The 14,995-nt window shown below is 42.5% G+C and overlaps 1 protein-coding gene across 9 annotated transcripts in view; it reads left to right on the forward strand.

The window, feature by feature from the left end:
- Positions 1-14,995, forward strand: part of PCDH7 (protocadherin 7) — a 292,459-nt gene that overhangs the window by 133 nt on the left and 277,331 nt on the right. For 8 of the 9 annotated variants that reach the window (XR_010472182.1, XR_010472181.1, XM_021286068.2 and 5 more), the window contains exon 1: positions 6-4,899. Coding sequence is in view for 7 of the 9 variants with exons in the window: in XM_021286068.2 (XP_021141743.2) it covers positions 1,717-4,899 (3,183 nt within the window). In the remaining 2 variants the exon portion in view is untranslated. Of the gene's footprint in view, positions 1-5; positions 4,900-14,995 lie in introns of those variants that run through there. The other variant, XM_065060685.1, reaches the window with a different exon arrangement.

The following is a 14,995-nucleotide window of genomic DNA, read 5'->3' on the forward strand; positions in this document are numbered from 1 at the left end:
CTGGGCTTTCTGGAGTGCAGCGCTTGACTCGTGCTCCCTCCTCCTCCTCCCCCCTCCCTCCCTCTCTCACTCTCGCTCGCTCTCTCTTCGCTCTCCCTCTTTCTCTCTCTCCCTCTCTTTCTGTGTGTATGTAGCGCAGGCGGCTCTGGTGCTGCAGCTTCAGGGAAGAGCTACTGAGAGAGGCTTCAGCAGCTCCCACCACTTTGGGCAAACTTGCCGGTTTACTGCTTCTTTTTTCTTTTTTTTTTTTTTTTTTTTCCTTCCGAGTGGGAAGCTTCTCAGTTGCCATTCAACATTTTAAAGCACAAGCCGCTCTGCCGTGAAAGCGCCTGAGCCACACTTCTCTGAAAGACATAGGAAGGAATACACAATTGCAGATTTCACCCACTGTGGCGGTGCAGATCACAGGAAACAACTGACTGATATAATTTTATTTGCAAATAGAACTCTGTAATTTTTTTTAATCGCGTCGCGGATCTTTTCCCCTCCCCTTTGCCATTCCGCTTATATGGATGTAATTCAGAATCTGTGTTAATTCACGTGGGGGATCCAGTTACATCTTGTTCCGCTCCGGGTATATTTACGAGAGACCAATAATCGCCTTTGGACCCATAGTTTTGTTGCTAACCTTTGAACTGAAAGGATCAAGTTCAGATCTGGTTACCTGCATTGGGACGGGAAGGAAGAGGAGAGAGAGAGAGAGACAGACTGCAATCTCATTTGTGAATCGCTCGCAGTGCTGCAGATCCAGATTGCTACAACACATGCAGTGCAAATGCAGGTAAGGCACACACACAAACTGCGGATGCAAACCAAACTTGGGACTGTTGTGTGTGTATGTTCGTGTCTACAGCCTTGCAAATTCTGGGCAAACGGCTTCCGCAGTTTCTGTATCGTTGCTTTGTGACTAATGACCTTGCGCAGAGTTGTTAAAAAAAAATCCGCTCCGGAGAAAGAGCTGAACATTTTAGGCGATCTCTGAAGATGGATTTGGGTGCTTTTTTGCCAACCAAAAGGGATATTCTGTGGACTGCTCTGTAATACACGGGGTTCTTCTCCTATCAGCTGTGCAGCTAGCAACATTATTGGGATTTCTATTTTTTATTTACTTTTTTTTTTTTTTTTTAAAAAACTGCCTATTGCTAAGAGGATTTGGAGTTTTCTCGGACACAAGCCCTTTGAATAAAGCGAATCACATTTTTTTTCCTATGTGTGCAGAGAGGGGGAAGAATAAAGCTAATGCCTTGGTCGTAAACGGCTGAGAGAGAGAGAGAGAGAAAGAGAGAGGAGAGAGAGTGTGAATCGTAGTTAACTCTAGTGTCGAAGAAGACGACCTGGGGGGCTTCGAATCGCATAGTGCTTCTCCTGCTTTTATTGCAAACCTTGCAAAGTGATTACAGTAAAATCAGAGAGGAGGAGGAGAAGGGGGAGGAGGAGGAAAAACCCATCCTGTCTACCGAGATGAATCTTTAAAAAGCAAAATACACTGTCCCATGAACTGTAAGTATATCACCACTGGAAGGCAGGGAGAGCAGCAGAGGAGCCAGCAGCAGGGTTTTGACCACCAATTGCGCCAGCCATGAGACAATAAGTTTCCAGGAACAGAAGGATTTTATAATTGATCACCCGGAAGCTCAGCCGCTCTGTTGGCTTATCAGGGGAGTTTATTTGGGGGCAGGTGGGAGTGAGAGGAGCGGGGGTTTCGGTGCCAGTAAAATGAGGAAGATGCGGACTCTCCTTGGCTTTGTGCATTGCTGCTGCTGCTGCTGCTTCTTGCTCCTCCTGCCTCCGCCGCTCTGGGTCAGCCTGGCAGCGGCCAAGCAGCTCCTGAGGTACCGGCTGGCCGAGGAAGGACCCGCCGACATCCGCATCGGCAACGTGGCTTCCGACCTGGGAATCGTGACGGGCTCCGGAGAGGTGACATTCAGCCTGGAATCGGGCTCTGACTATCTGAAGATCGATAACATGACCGGGGAGCTGAGCACCACAGAGCGGCGCATCGACCGAGAGAAGCTGCCGCAGTGCCAGATGATCTTCGACGAGAACGAGTGCTTCCTGGACTTCGAGGTGTCGGTCATCGGCCCCTCGCAGAGCTGGGTGGACCTTTTCGAGGGCCGGGTCATCATCCTGGACATCAACGACAACACCCCCACCTTCCCTTCCCCTGTCCTCACGCTTACCGTGGAGGAAAACCGGCCTGTGGGGACTCTCTACCTACTCCCCACAGCCACCGACAGGGACTTCGGCCGCAATGGCATCGAGCGCTATGAACTGCTGCAGGAACCTGGCGGGGACGGCGGCCGCCGCTCTGGCGGGGGCGGCGGGGGGGCTTCGGTCTCGGGGGCTTCCGAGAGCGCCCTCTACCCCAGCGGCAGCAAGCGGCGGCAGGAGGCGGACGCGGCAGCTCGCAGCAGCGTCTTCGAGCTGCAGGTGGCCGACACTCTCGACGGGGAGAAGCAGCCGCAGCTGATCGTCAAGGGGGCGCTGGATCGGGAGCAGCGGGACTCCTACGAGCTCAGCCTCCGCGTACGGGACGGCGGTGACCCGGCGCGGTCCTCACAAGCTATCCTGAGAGTGCTAATCACCGACGTGAACGACAACAGCCCCCGCTTCGAAAAGAGTGTCTACGAGGCAGACCTGGCAGAGAACAGCAGCCCCGGGACCCCCATCCTGCAGCTGCGAGCCGCCGACCTGGACGTAGGGGTGAACGGGCAGATCGAGTACGTCTTCGGGGCGGCCACTGAGTCTGTCAGGCGCCTGCTGCGGCTGGACGAGACCTCCGGCTGGCTCAGCGTCTTGCACCGCATCGACCGTGAAGAGGTGAACCAGCTTCGCTTCACTGTCATGGCCCGAGATCGGGGCCAGCCCCCCAAGACAGACAAGGCCACGGTCGTGCTGAACATCCGTGATGAGAACGACAACGTGCCTACCATTGACATCCGTAAAATTGGACGCATCCCGCTCCGGGATGGGGTGGCTAGTGTGGCTGAGGATGTGCTGGTGGATACCCCAATTGCTCTGGTGCAGGTTTCAGACCGGGACCAAGGTGAAAATGGTGTGGTGACCTGCACCGTAGTGGGAGATGTGCCCTTCCAGCTTAAGCCAGCCAGTGAGGGCGAAGGGGAGCCACAGAACAAGCGCAAGTATTTCCTGCACACCTCGGCCCCTCTGGACTACGAGGCTGTACGTGACTACAATGTGGTGATTGTGGCTGTGGACTCGGGCAGCCCCAGCTTGTCCAGCAACAACTCCTTGCTGGTGCGGGTTGGAGACACTAATGACAACCCTCCCGTGTTCAGTCAGGCTGTGCTGGAGGTGTCCTTCCCAGAGAACAACTTGCCTGGTGAGAGGGTGGCCACAGTGGTTGCCACAGATGCAGACAGTGGCAAGAATGCTGAGATCACCTACTCCCTGGAGGCCTCGCCCCTCTCCTCTGAGGCGCCAGGTGGCATCTTCAGCATTGACCCTGACTCCGGGGACGTGTCGGTATTGGCAGTGCTGGACCGTGAGCAACGTGACACCTATGAATTTCAGGTGACGGCCCGGGACAAGGGGGTGCCATCACTACAGGGCTCCACCACTGTGGTGGTGCGGGTGGCAGATCGCAATGACAATGAGCCACGCTTCATGCAGGATGTGTTCACTTTCTATGTGAAGGAGAACCTACAGCCCAACAGTCCTGTGGGCATGGTGACTGTGATGGACTTCGACAAGGGCCACAATGCAGAACTCAGCCTCTCCATCCAGCCCAGTGACCATGACCAGGCAGCCAGCATCTTCTCCATTGAGAATGACACTGGAACTATTTTCTCCACTGTCTCCTTTGACCGGGAGCAGCAGACCAGTTACACTTTTAAAGTGAAGGCAGTGGATGGAGGTGAGCCGCCACGCTCTGCCACAGCCACTGTGTCCCTCTTCGTGATGGATGAGAATGACAATGCGCCTACAGTCACCTTCCCCAGCAACAGCTCCTACACTGTGCTGCCACCCTCTAGCAACATGCGCACTGTGGTGGCCACAGTGGTCGCCACCGATGCTGACACTGGTCTCAACGCTGACCTCAACTACAGCATAGTTGGGGGCAACCCCTTCAAACTCTTTGAGATCGACCCAGCCAGCGGCGTGGTGTCACTAGTGGGCAAGCTGGCCCCCAAGCACTACGGCCTGCACCGCCTTGTGGTGCAGGTGAATGACAGTGGGCAGCCGCCCCAGTCCACCACTGCCCTGCTCCATGTCTTTGTCAACGAGAGCCTGTCTAATGCCACAGTGGTGGAAAGTCAGGTGGCCCGCAGTCTCCACACGCCCCTTGCCCAGGATATTGCTGGTGACCCCAGCTATGAGCTGAGCAAACAGCGGCTTAGCATAGTCATTGGTGTGGTGGCAGGCATCATGACTGTCATCCTCCTCATCCTGGTGGTGGTCATGGCCCGCTACTGCCGCTCCAAGGGCAAACATGGCTACGAGGCTGGCAAGAAGGACCATGAGGATTTCTTCACCCCACAGCAGCATGACAAGGCCAAGAAGCCCAAGAAGGACAAGAAAGGCAAGAAGGGCAAGCAGCCCCTCTACAGCAGCATTGTCACTGTCGAGGCTTCCAAGCCCAATGGGCAGCGCTATGACAGTGTCAATGAGAAGCTCTCGGACAGCCCTGGTATGGGGCGGTACCGCTCAGTCAATGGTGGCCCTGGCAGCCCTGACCTCGCCAGGCACTACAAGTCGAGCTCGCCGCTGCCCACTGTCCAGCTGCACCCACAGTCCCCCACGGCCGGCAAAAAGCACCAGGCAGTGCAGGACCTGCCCCCGGCCAACACCTTCGTGGGCGCCGGTGACAACATCTCCATCGGGTCGGACCACTGCTCCGAATACAGCTGCCAGGCCAGCAACAAGTACAGCAAGCAGGTAAGAGCGCTGCGCCCCGGGCCGCCGCGGTCTGCCCACCCCACCGCGCAGCCCTCGACACGCACGTATACACACGTACACACACACACACCCCGGGTGAGAGAGCGGAGATGCCCGCCTTCCCCCTCCTCCCACACTGGCACAAGCAGACACGACCGTCAGGTTCAATGACCCGTTCAGCCTGGTATCCCCTCCACCCACCCCTCCGCAGGCAGTCAGGTGCCCGAACCAACACACAGCACGCAGGAGAAAAAGCCAGAGATCTTTATTATTATTGTAATTCCCTCCATTTTTCAGACCCGGCAGCCAACCAGCCCATCCGTGCAGCCGCACCGACGGGGGCGCCGGTGGGACCTCCCCGCCGAGCCGGCGGGCGCGGTGCCTCCCCCGCAGGCGCAGCGGCAGCCGGCTGCGAGGGCGGGGGGCGGGTCGGGGACGCGGTCGTTAGCCCAGACACCGAGTTGTAGGACAGCCTTAGATGCCTTTATCAGCCGACCCCCCATCCTGGCGGGTGTGGAAGGGTTAGAGACTCAGTGAAGCCTTGTTCCCGCATCCGCCGTCTTTGCCGTCCTCCCTCGGCCACGCTTTCGGCGGCCGATTCCGCTCGCAGCGGGCGTTTCCCCCGCCTTGGAGGCAGGGAGCTCTGGCTGAGGAGGAAAGTTTCGCCTCGGTCTCCAGGTATTTTGGTCAAAGGGGTTGCTGTCTGCCTGTCGCTTCCTAAGGCTCTCGGTGAGAGTGGATTTGCAGCTGCCGAGCTGAAGCGTTAATGGCTGTAATTACTAGGTCATTCATTAGGACCAACATGCTTAAATAATCTACAGTGCCTGTCTGCAGTCTAATTTACAACACAGAGATAGCTTTCATTGCAGCAGTTGCTCTGAATACACGTAAATGTTAGTGAGCTTAGAATCCCACCCCAGTGTGTTTTGTCTTTTTTTTTTTTCTTTTTTTTTCCTCCTATTGTATATCCCATGAAATTAATCATTTCAAGCTGTGAGACCCTAATTTGAGAGCCCAGCTGCCTCATAGCTCAGTCTGTAGAGAGTGTGACTGCTGTGAGACCTCCGAGAGTGAGGTGTGCTTTCAGAGTCTCAAGTGACTGGCTCTCATCTCGGCTGTTTTGACGGAGGTCGGTTCAGTGAAGCTCCGATAGCGTTAAACAGGTGATGGTAGGGACTTCTTTACAGTCCTTGAAATAAAATAGGGATTGGACAGAGAAGAATCAGGTTCCTCAGTGAAAGCATCTATTTTGTTTTATAAGACACATATGTAGCCTGAACAAAGATCCCTTTTCTTTGGGGGAGTACTTTTTGGGTGATAGTAAAATGAGATACTTAACACCCGATGATTTCCATTACATCTTTCCGTGTAAGATAATATTCTGAATGTTTCCTTAACTACAGTGAGTGTTACACACGAATCTAGAGAGGAATTAATGCTGATTCATGTAAATACAGAGCCAACTCTGGAACAGGGAAATTCTGACTAAGTTGACAATAATTATGTATTTTTCAACTTATTAACATGCAAATATGGTACACTATGACTTTTTTTATACTTTGAAAAGTCTGCTAGTCTTCTACAACTGAAGTTTTACAAGGTGTTGCCAGTATTTGCATTCTACGAAAAAATACTTAAAATAGTGTAAAAGAAAATTAATTGCATGAGCCACTCAGTCTTCCAGATGACAAAAAAAAGCGTGATTGATGTACTATCTGCCAGTGTTTTTGTATATGTTGTTATACAAGTGATACAAATTTACAGAACGTTTAACACAGTAGTTTATGGGTGATACATTTCATTAACTCTCTCCTGGAGAGTACATTACAGTTTCAGTTTGAAAATAGTCTGTATAAAATACAAAGTACTAAGAAAGTTCCTAAGCTTCCAGCTGCTAAGGCTTATTAAGCACATAGCAGATTATACCGTTTTAGTGAACACTGGAATAACAAAGTAGCAGTGGAACATAAGTTAATCAGATACTACTTCTTGCTGCTGCAATTAATGTAAAAATATGAATTATAAACTGTCAAAGTGTAATTTATCTTCAGTGTAAAAGAACGACTTGCATTCTAGTGTAGCAATGGTAAAGGATTACAACATACAAATTACTATTCTACTTGATAAAAAACTTGTTTATAATATAGAAATATTTTTTGAATTACTTAACATTTTTGAAGGGTATATTTTGATATAGAATATATTAGAAGATTTCTTAGTAGAATAAAATGTCTTTATTATGCTTTTACTTGCAACAATCAAACCAAAAGAAGTACATGCTGAATTGCTCCATTTTTTATCTAGTTTGTTACACAACATATTTATCAGTGTTGATTGTTTCCCTGTGCTTTATGTTTAGTTTGTTATGAAGGTTAGTTTACGTGAGTAGTTTATAGCTGATATTCCAATGCCTCATCTTTTTATTTTTAAAAATGTAGAAAGTATTTGCACACTTGTAAAGCATGCATGTAAAGTAAGGAAAGTGTCCAAGAAAATATTACAGGTAGTGCTAAATAACAGACTTCATAAGAGAGACCATCAGGCACAAAACTTGATACCGATTTTCTGTGGGTACTTGCCAGCTTGTTGCTGAGTGGCATTTATTTAGTTTTGTTCACGCTTTAGCATGATAGCGGGGACATTAAGACTTATTTGCATAAACAATATGTAAGCTTTTCACATCTCAAACATTGACAGTGGAGCATTTCTCAGTTTATCAGGCAAAACACACGAAGATTTTTAGCACTCAAACCACGTGGAGCACGTTGTTTAGAGAGAAATGTGAAGCGGTTACAGATGAAGGGTTCTGTTGTGGTGCATATCAGATTGTTTCATAGTGCAGCTCTATGTGTGAAATAGAACCAGTGACATATCGATGTGACCATGATGGGGAGAGTAGCTGAAATCTCTAAGGCTGCCTTTATTTCCTCGTTGGCAGTTCCCTTTGTTCTAAGGAGACATTAGAAGGTGTATAAAGTTTTAGAATAAATGAGTGGACACAGCAGAACGTACCTGCTCTGAGTTACCAGGGATGAGAGCAATACTAATTTCCCATTAGTGTAATTAGAATCAGTAATTGATACGTTCATCTATCTACAATATAGCAGTCAGGAAATGAAGTCTCTACTTACATGACCAACTGGTATACCCCAGTGGATACAAGTTGTTTTCATTCTGATTATTTGATACTTTATTTTTTAAGGTAAAACAATGAATTTCTTAAATAAGTTGCCAAATACATCTTGTTTGATAGTACTGTACAGGAGACCTTCAGTGGAGAAAACTACAAACAATTTGCAGCTCTCTTCCTTCTTGACATCAGGTGTTTTACATAAAGTTTAAAATTAAATTCTGTATTCAGTAGACTTCTGATATTCCACTGTCACATTTTTAAAAGATCTTTCACAAGTTTTAGTCCTACTCTTGTCCTATTTAGAATGGTATTCCTCTGAAATAATCTTTTAGCCTCCAATTTACTAATTCTCTCCTATTCAGTAAAGCACTAACGTGTTACACAATGGCAAACAAGTGTTTAAATCACTTAGTATTCCATTGGTCTTAATCACTTGCCAAAAATTAAAGCTGTACAGAAGTGTTTTGCTTAATGGAGTTGAGTTTAAGCAAGTGTTTTTCTGAACCACAGCTTTAAAATCTGAACCTTAAGGTGCTTCACATTGCTTGTGCGGAGACTGAATGCTTCTAAGCTCCAGCAAAGACAGCCAAAGATAAGGAAAGCTCAGTGCCTGAGAGGAATCACTTAGCAGCTTGGAGAATTGCATCCTTAATCATAATTCTAATAATAGATTTTAACTGTAAATAATTGTTTATTTTCTCGTGTTAGTTTCAGATATATCTTTATATGCTATTTTTTCCACTTCATTTCACAATGCAAAATAGTGGCATATGAGCAGGTTTATTTAACTGAAACTTTTAATCACATTCTTAACATTAGCATGTTAACAAGCACTGCTTGAAGAAAAGGCCTCATAAACCCACACTGCAGTGGCATTGTAGGTTTTTGTCTCTCTCTCTCTTTTTTTTTTTTTTTTTTTCTTTTGGGAGATATTGGTCACCATCAGTAGAATTACCAAAACCAGTACTGGAATTTCTAAGCAGCATTATTTCTCTGCTTGGGGGCATTGGCTTCCTAGCCAATTCTGTAATCGTTTATGAATTATCCCTATGCCTTTTCTAATTGAAAATGTACCATTTAGTACATACTAGAGTATGCTGAAACACTAGTCAAAACTAGATGCATTTCCTGCAAAGTCTTATTTCCATTAAACTGAAATATATATAAATTAATATCTTAAAAAATTCTTTGTACAGTAGCCGGTTAATTTGTTTCATAACATTTCAAACATTGATCAGTCTGTTGCAATGTTGAAGCATTTTGACCAGTTGGTTAGCATGTATGCAGATTATGTCTACAAACTAAATGGGTCTGTTTCCTCATAAACATGCACATGTAACCAGCAGCCTTAACAGGACCCCAAATCCATTCATTAAGGGGGCAATCAGTTTAACAATGCAGGAAAGCATCATCTTTTTTGTGCTTATGTACAGACATACACACAGGCTTATCTCAAAGACTGCTTTTTAATCACAAAGCAACTCTCAAGAATAAAGCTTTTCACAACTTTCAGCTAAGCAAATATTGTACAGTATAATAATTGTAACAATAACAGTGTTATGGTACCACTACGTGAAATGTAGATAAATGGGAACATTGTCATTAAATTCTTTCATATAGTTAACTTGAATGCTGTTTGGTGCAATTTTCTATTCTCAATTAGCATTATATTAAATACTTTACAATTAGTTTTTAAGTGTGACCCACTTTTGACCTTCAGTAACAAATTATGATGAAAGAGAGGCTAATTAAACATGAAATAGATGGATTGTTGATGCTTTAATTATCTTTAACATAAAGTGTTCCACTGATAAGTGTAGCCTTTATTTTTTCCCTCTTCAGTAAAATCATGTTGTACAGCGTGCAAATGACTAAGTTACCACTGAATCATTCTGCACTCCCAGGAGATGTACAGAGCCAAAAGAGACAGGATCTGAGTAAAGAAGGATTCATGCTCTGAATAAGTAAAGAACTGTACTATTATAGGCAAGGGGTAGCAAGAAACATCTTTAAAAGGCTAGGATCTAATTTATCAACTCAGACAGCTCTCTGGCATTATACATACCAATATGAACCTGGGTTTTAACTGTGGTTAGCAGTTTGCCTACTGCTGTGTCAGTCTTTGTACTGTAGAAGTGTATTTCTGAGTGTGCTGCTGCTTCTTTCTCTCTCTCCTTTTTTTTTTTTTTTTTTTTTAATATGTTTAAATGCATTGTTTTCTAGTATTTGACATATTTGCTAGTTTAACCAACTGTCAGCAGTGTTTCGGCGAAACACCTGTTCTGCAGCTTCAGGTATCTTTTCCTTTAAGGATTTACTTTCAAAAGTTTTAGAAGATTCATGTAATTAGTGATCTGCTGGGCTACTTTAAGATGTAAAACTTATCAAATTGGTTTTGCATTAAAATATAAAAGAAATTCAATAGATTTCAGGAGTAGTTAGCATTGTGCTCCGATATCAATTATTATAACTAAGTCCTTTAGGAGCGCTGTGAACTCTTTATTATATTTGCTGAACTTTTAGGCATCTAATTACTAATCTTAACAGGACACATTAGTTTCATTTTCTTTCATTATATATATACAGGAATTATTTATATAGACATACGAGCAATTCTGTATAATATTTAGCAGGCTGGTTTTCTAAGTAAGTCTCTTTCCAACAGATATTTAGAAACTGTGAAAGCTGCAAAACAATTTCCCTTTTTTTCAGTCTTAGCCTGCAAGTAATAAGTTCAATGTAATTTATGTTCTACATTTCTCATTTTTTTAAAATTACATTTTTAGGTGTTTTTATTTCACTGTGTGCTTAGGCAATGCTTTTTCTATATTTTTCTCCCCTCATTTTTCTTTCCTAGAAGAGTAGAATTGTTGTCTGTCTGTTATCAAATCTTGGACTTTGTTAGCATATACTGTATGTTCATTTTAATCAATAATTAAACCAACAAAAAATAGCCCAAGAGTTACTATCGAGCATCAAAAGAAAGTTCATAATTTTTATTATTATTGTATATGAATTTGCATTATTTCAATTTTTGAATGAAGATTACAAAAGAAAACCCTGGCATTCATACAGATGTATGTTAAGTTTATTGACTGTGCAGTTTAATGAAAATTGTTTTAGTAATGTGGACTGTGCAATTCAAGTTATTCTAACAGATTAGACTGCATGGCCCAGTAACAGTGTAAGAACATTTAACGTACTGTTATTACAAGAATTTGAAATTTATTTATTTCAGTTGATCTCACAACATACAATCCTATCAAGTCTTAAAAAACGCACATTGATAGGTAAATAGTAAAAATGAAATTCACCTGTATGCTGTATCGTCTCATGCTTTTTTTTATTTGTATGAAGTTGCACAGTTTGAATTTTTTAAACCTTAATTAGATGCAAGTAAAAATAATTTGTGTATCCAATATCTGATGAGAACAGTAGATAAGATGAAATTATAGGGTCCCTTTGAGTTTTGACTTTTACGAAAAAAAAGTCTAAGGAGAGGGGAGAGAACATACACACATCATGAAAAACCTAGGACTGACTTACTGTCTTCCATAAACTTCAGGCAACAGAGACTTCCCAATATCACTTTTATTTTCCTGTTGTGGATGACAAAATATCACATTTATGCTAGAATAACCAAGGTTAGTTGGGGCATCTAAAATGTGTTTTGCAACAGAAGAAGATAAAGGAGGATTTAAAACTTCATTTCTTATTTTAGTGCAATTTCCTCTATAAATACTTAACTGAGAGCAGTTCATCAGCAGATGTCAAAATTTCAAAATGTGTTTGTTCTGAATTACTAGTTAGTCAAGTTCCTGAACAATCTCAGTGGTGCACATTGCAGATGTGGAAGCTGTGGAAATGTGGTTAACGTGAGTCATCTCCTCAATCTTATGTGCCCATTTTCACTAGTAAGAGTTGTAAAATTACAGCAACTTTTGACTGTATTAAAAAATAGGGAATAAATTTGATATATAACCTACATGAGCAATGCAGAGGAACCACTTTTTTTTTTTTTTTTTTTTTTTTTTTAAGGAGAAAATGAGAAAACTTAAAAGTTTTGGTTTTTAGAAGTCTGAGCAAAAATAATATTCTGGCCACGTTTAAAATCGAAAGATATGTAAAAGTGATGTGTTTTCTTTTTAAAAATGATTTGTATCAATCAAACAATCCTGTCATTTAGGTAACACAGCTGTTTTGCAATCATTAGCTTGTAAAATGCTGCAGCATAACCCCCAAAATATAGTTTAATTTTACTCAGAGTGGATCACAATTGACACAATTATTAGAAGCTGAAGAAAAGCGTTACGTTTGTCTTTCAAAACCTAGTTTACCTTATTAACTACTGACAAGAGCGAGTGTATTTTTTAGCGGTAAACATTGTTCTGTAAAATGAGATTTTGTTACAGATTTTATATTCTGAATCAAACAATCTAATGGCTGAGTTCGTAATCCTTGAATGAAATAAATGTGGTGTTGCAAGTAGCATTCTTGGAACATTAACAAGCAATAAAATTAATATTTATCAAAGTATTTGATACAGGGTCTTTTATTATCTACAAATACTATGAAGTCAAATTATAGATAATGTAAAGTCAATTTTCTAAGACTAGGTACAGAAGATAGGTACTAGCTGACATGCTGAAAATCACTCACAGAATATGTACTAGAACTAGAATACAGAAATATCAATTCCATCTGCCAAAAATTTAGAGAGAATTTTATCTCACAGCCTTGTCTGAAGCAGTTCATTTTAGTTACCACATTGAAAGTAACAGAATATTTGTCACCTAACAGGATAAAAATTCCTGCATTACATGGTCACATGATTATTATGGAGAATCCTCCACACACTCCCTGAAAAGTAGTTTCTTGACTGGGATTTTGGCCAGGAAATGTGTGTCTTTTGTGGTATGTGCCAAATATTTTCTCTGTTTTAGCACTTCTCAGAGAGAAGCAGTGGGGGAGGGGACAAGTGCCATAATTTCTTCTGTCTATCCATGTACAGATGTCAAGTACTTTCCAGCCCTGGAGCAGTGCAAAATATGAGAAGTAGCCCCTACTTCCTTCTCCTACTCCTTTACACCAAATCCATGTAAGGCAGAATTGTTTTAACACGTTCTCAGAGACTTATCCTTGGGGAAAATATCCTTCATCAGGACAATACTTTTACAAGGATACAACTTGAAGAAGGAACCAAAGGTAATTGTGGAGACTGTCATGGTATTTTGAGTGTGATTCAGCTGTCTAAATATATGCATCCTGGTGTCACTTAAAGAGCCTAAAGTTCTGAAATACCTGCCCAGAGCTGCATAGACAGGGTGTATGATGCAAGACCTGGGTGGCTTTTGGGAAACTCTTCTGTAGCTGAAACTCAAAGCTAAACAAAAAATAAATCACTTGCCAATTGTTTGGTTTACTCAAAGAAACAATAGTTAAAATGACTTTAAATACTCTTGGAAATGTAGTGCATTTTGTCAAGTATGTTTATTTTTTCAGTAAGAACTTATACACAATTTTCAAATGTGTGTGCCATACACGTCTTTTGATAGAATGTGTATGTGAAGATGTATGCTCACATACTGATGTTAGGTTAACAAGTTATTTTTGAATTGACACAAACTGTTTCTGTTTTCAGAGAAACAATACTGGCAACAGTTGGCTTTACTAATTTCTATTCATCTTCAGACCTCTGAGGCTGATGTTTACCTCATGTTAGGTGAAACTACAGGTAGTTCCATGAAAGTCAATCAAATTCAACTAATATCAACCACTCGATTTAAATCAGGTGATATAATATTCAGAGACTGTTTTATATTCAAACAAAATATAGATACAGTAGACCAGTTTATCAGTTTGGATGTTATGCTTCAAATCTCCTGCATTTAACTTCCATAGTACGTACATATCTATAATTTGCAAAATAACAGAGTAGGTTTTCATAATTTATTACATCCAAATGTAAAACTATCATAGTAACAATTTCTGGGAATGATGTGGCTTTAATAATGTTTCAAAAAGTATAATTTTAGTATTCAAGACATTATTACTCAAACTAACTGCACAGCAAGAGTACGTATGGCGAGCTACCTTTGCTCAGTGACCTGATAGTGTTTATTTGTGGAGTTGTGTGTTACCCCTTGTAGGTATACTTACTAGAAAGACTTGGCCCAAAAATTCATATCAGCTTTATAATGCAAAACTTTGCCTCTCAGATGAAATCTGGCCGTTTGCTTAGGCAAATCTATTTAATTTATTTGGGAGTCCTTTTTTACACATTGTATTTAACAAGAGAAAATAACTTAATTATTTTGCAAGCTTTCTAAAGATGAAAGACAAGAATGGAAATACAGATAATAAATGAACAGCAAATTAAAGTATTTGTTACTCCACCTGGCCCCAACATTTTCACAGGGATATGTTAAGTCCCTGTTTTAACACCTTTACTGTTCACAACTTCTATGTCTGCTGATTTCAACATATATTTGGTCTCACTCTCCATCATGTCACTCCTGTTATAAGGAAGTTACATTGTCATAAAATTTGAGTAATGAAATGGTGAATCAGTTTTCTTATCTCCAGCCATGTATTCTAAATTGATTATAATGACATAACTTGTGCCTTCTGTGATAGTGAGAGGGTGTATCCATCATTCTGTTGAATCAGAAAAATGCTGTTTTCAATGAGCATGTAATTATGTTCCAGTTGCAGCAGAAGTTTACAGAGGGACAGTAATTGATTTATTTGGGGAGAAATATTTTTTTTGTTTTCAGGTTGTGAGTTCTTTTACAGAAGGAATAGTTGCACTGGAAGACAGAAATCTCCACTTAAGACAGGTCACTGCATGCTCAGCCACTGAACCTCAGCCCACATCGTGGGTAAGATCTGTCATGTAGATTTAGAAAATTCACTCAGAAGGCTCCTCTGACTATATACTAATGGTTTTATTCTGCTTCCTGA

The sequence above is a fragment of the Columba livia genome, chromosome 4 (genome assembly GCF_036013475.1).
Source record: "Columba livia isolate bColLiv1 breed racing homer chromosome 4, bColLiv1.pat.W.v2, whole genome shotgun sequence".
Classification (NCBI taxonomy): domain Eukaryota; kingdom Metazoa; phylum Chordata; class Aves; order Columbiformes; family Columbidae; genus Columba; species Columba livia.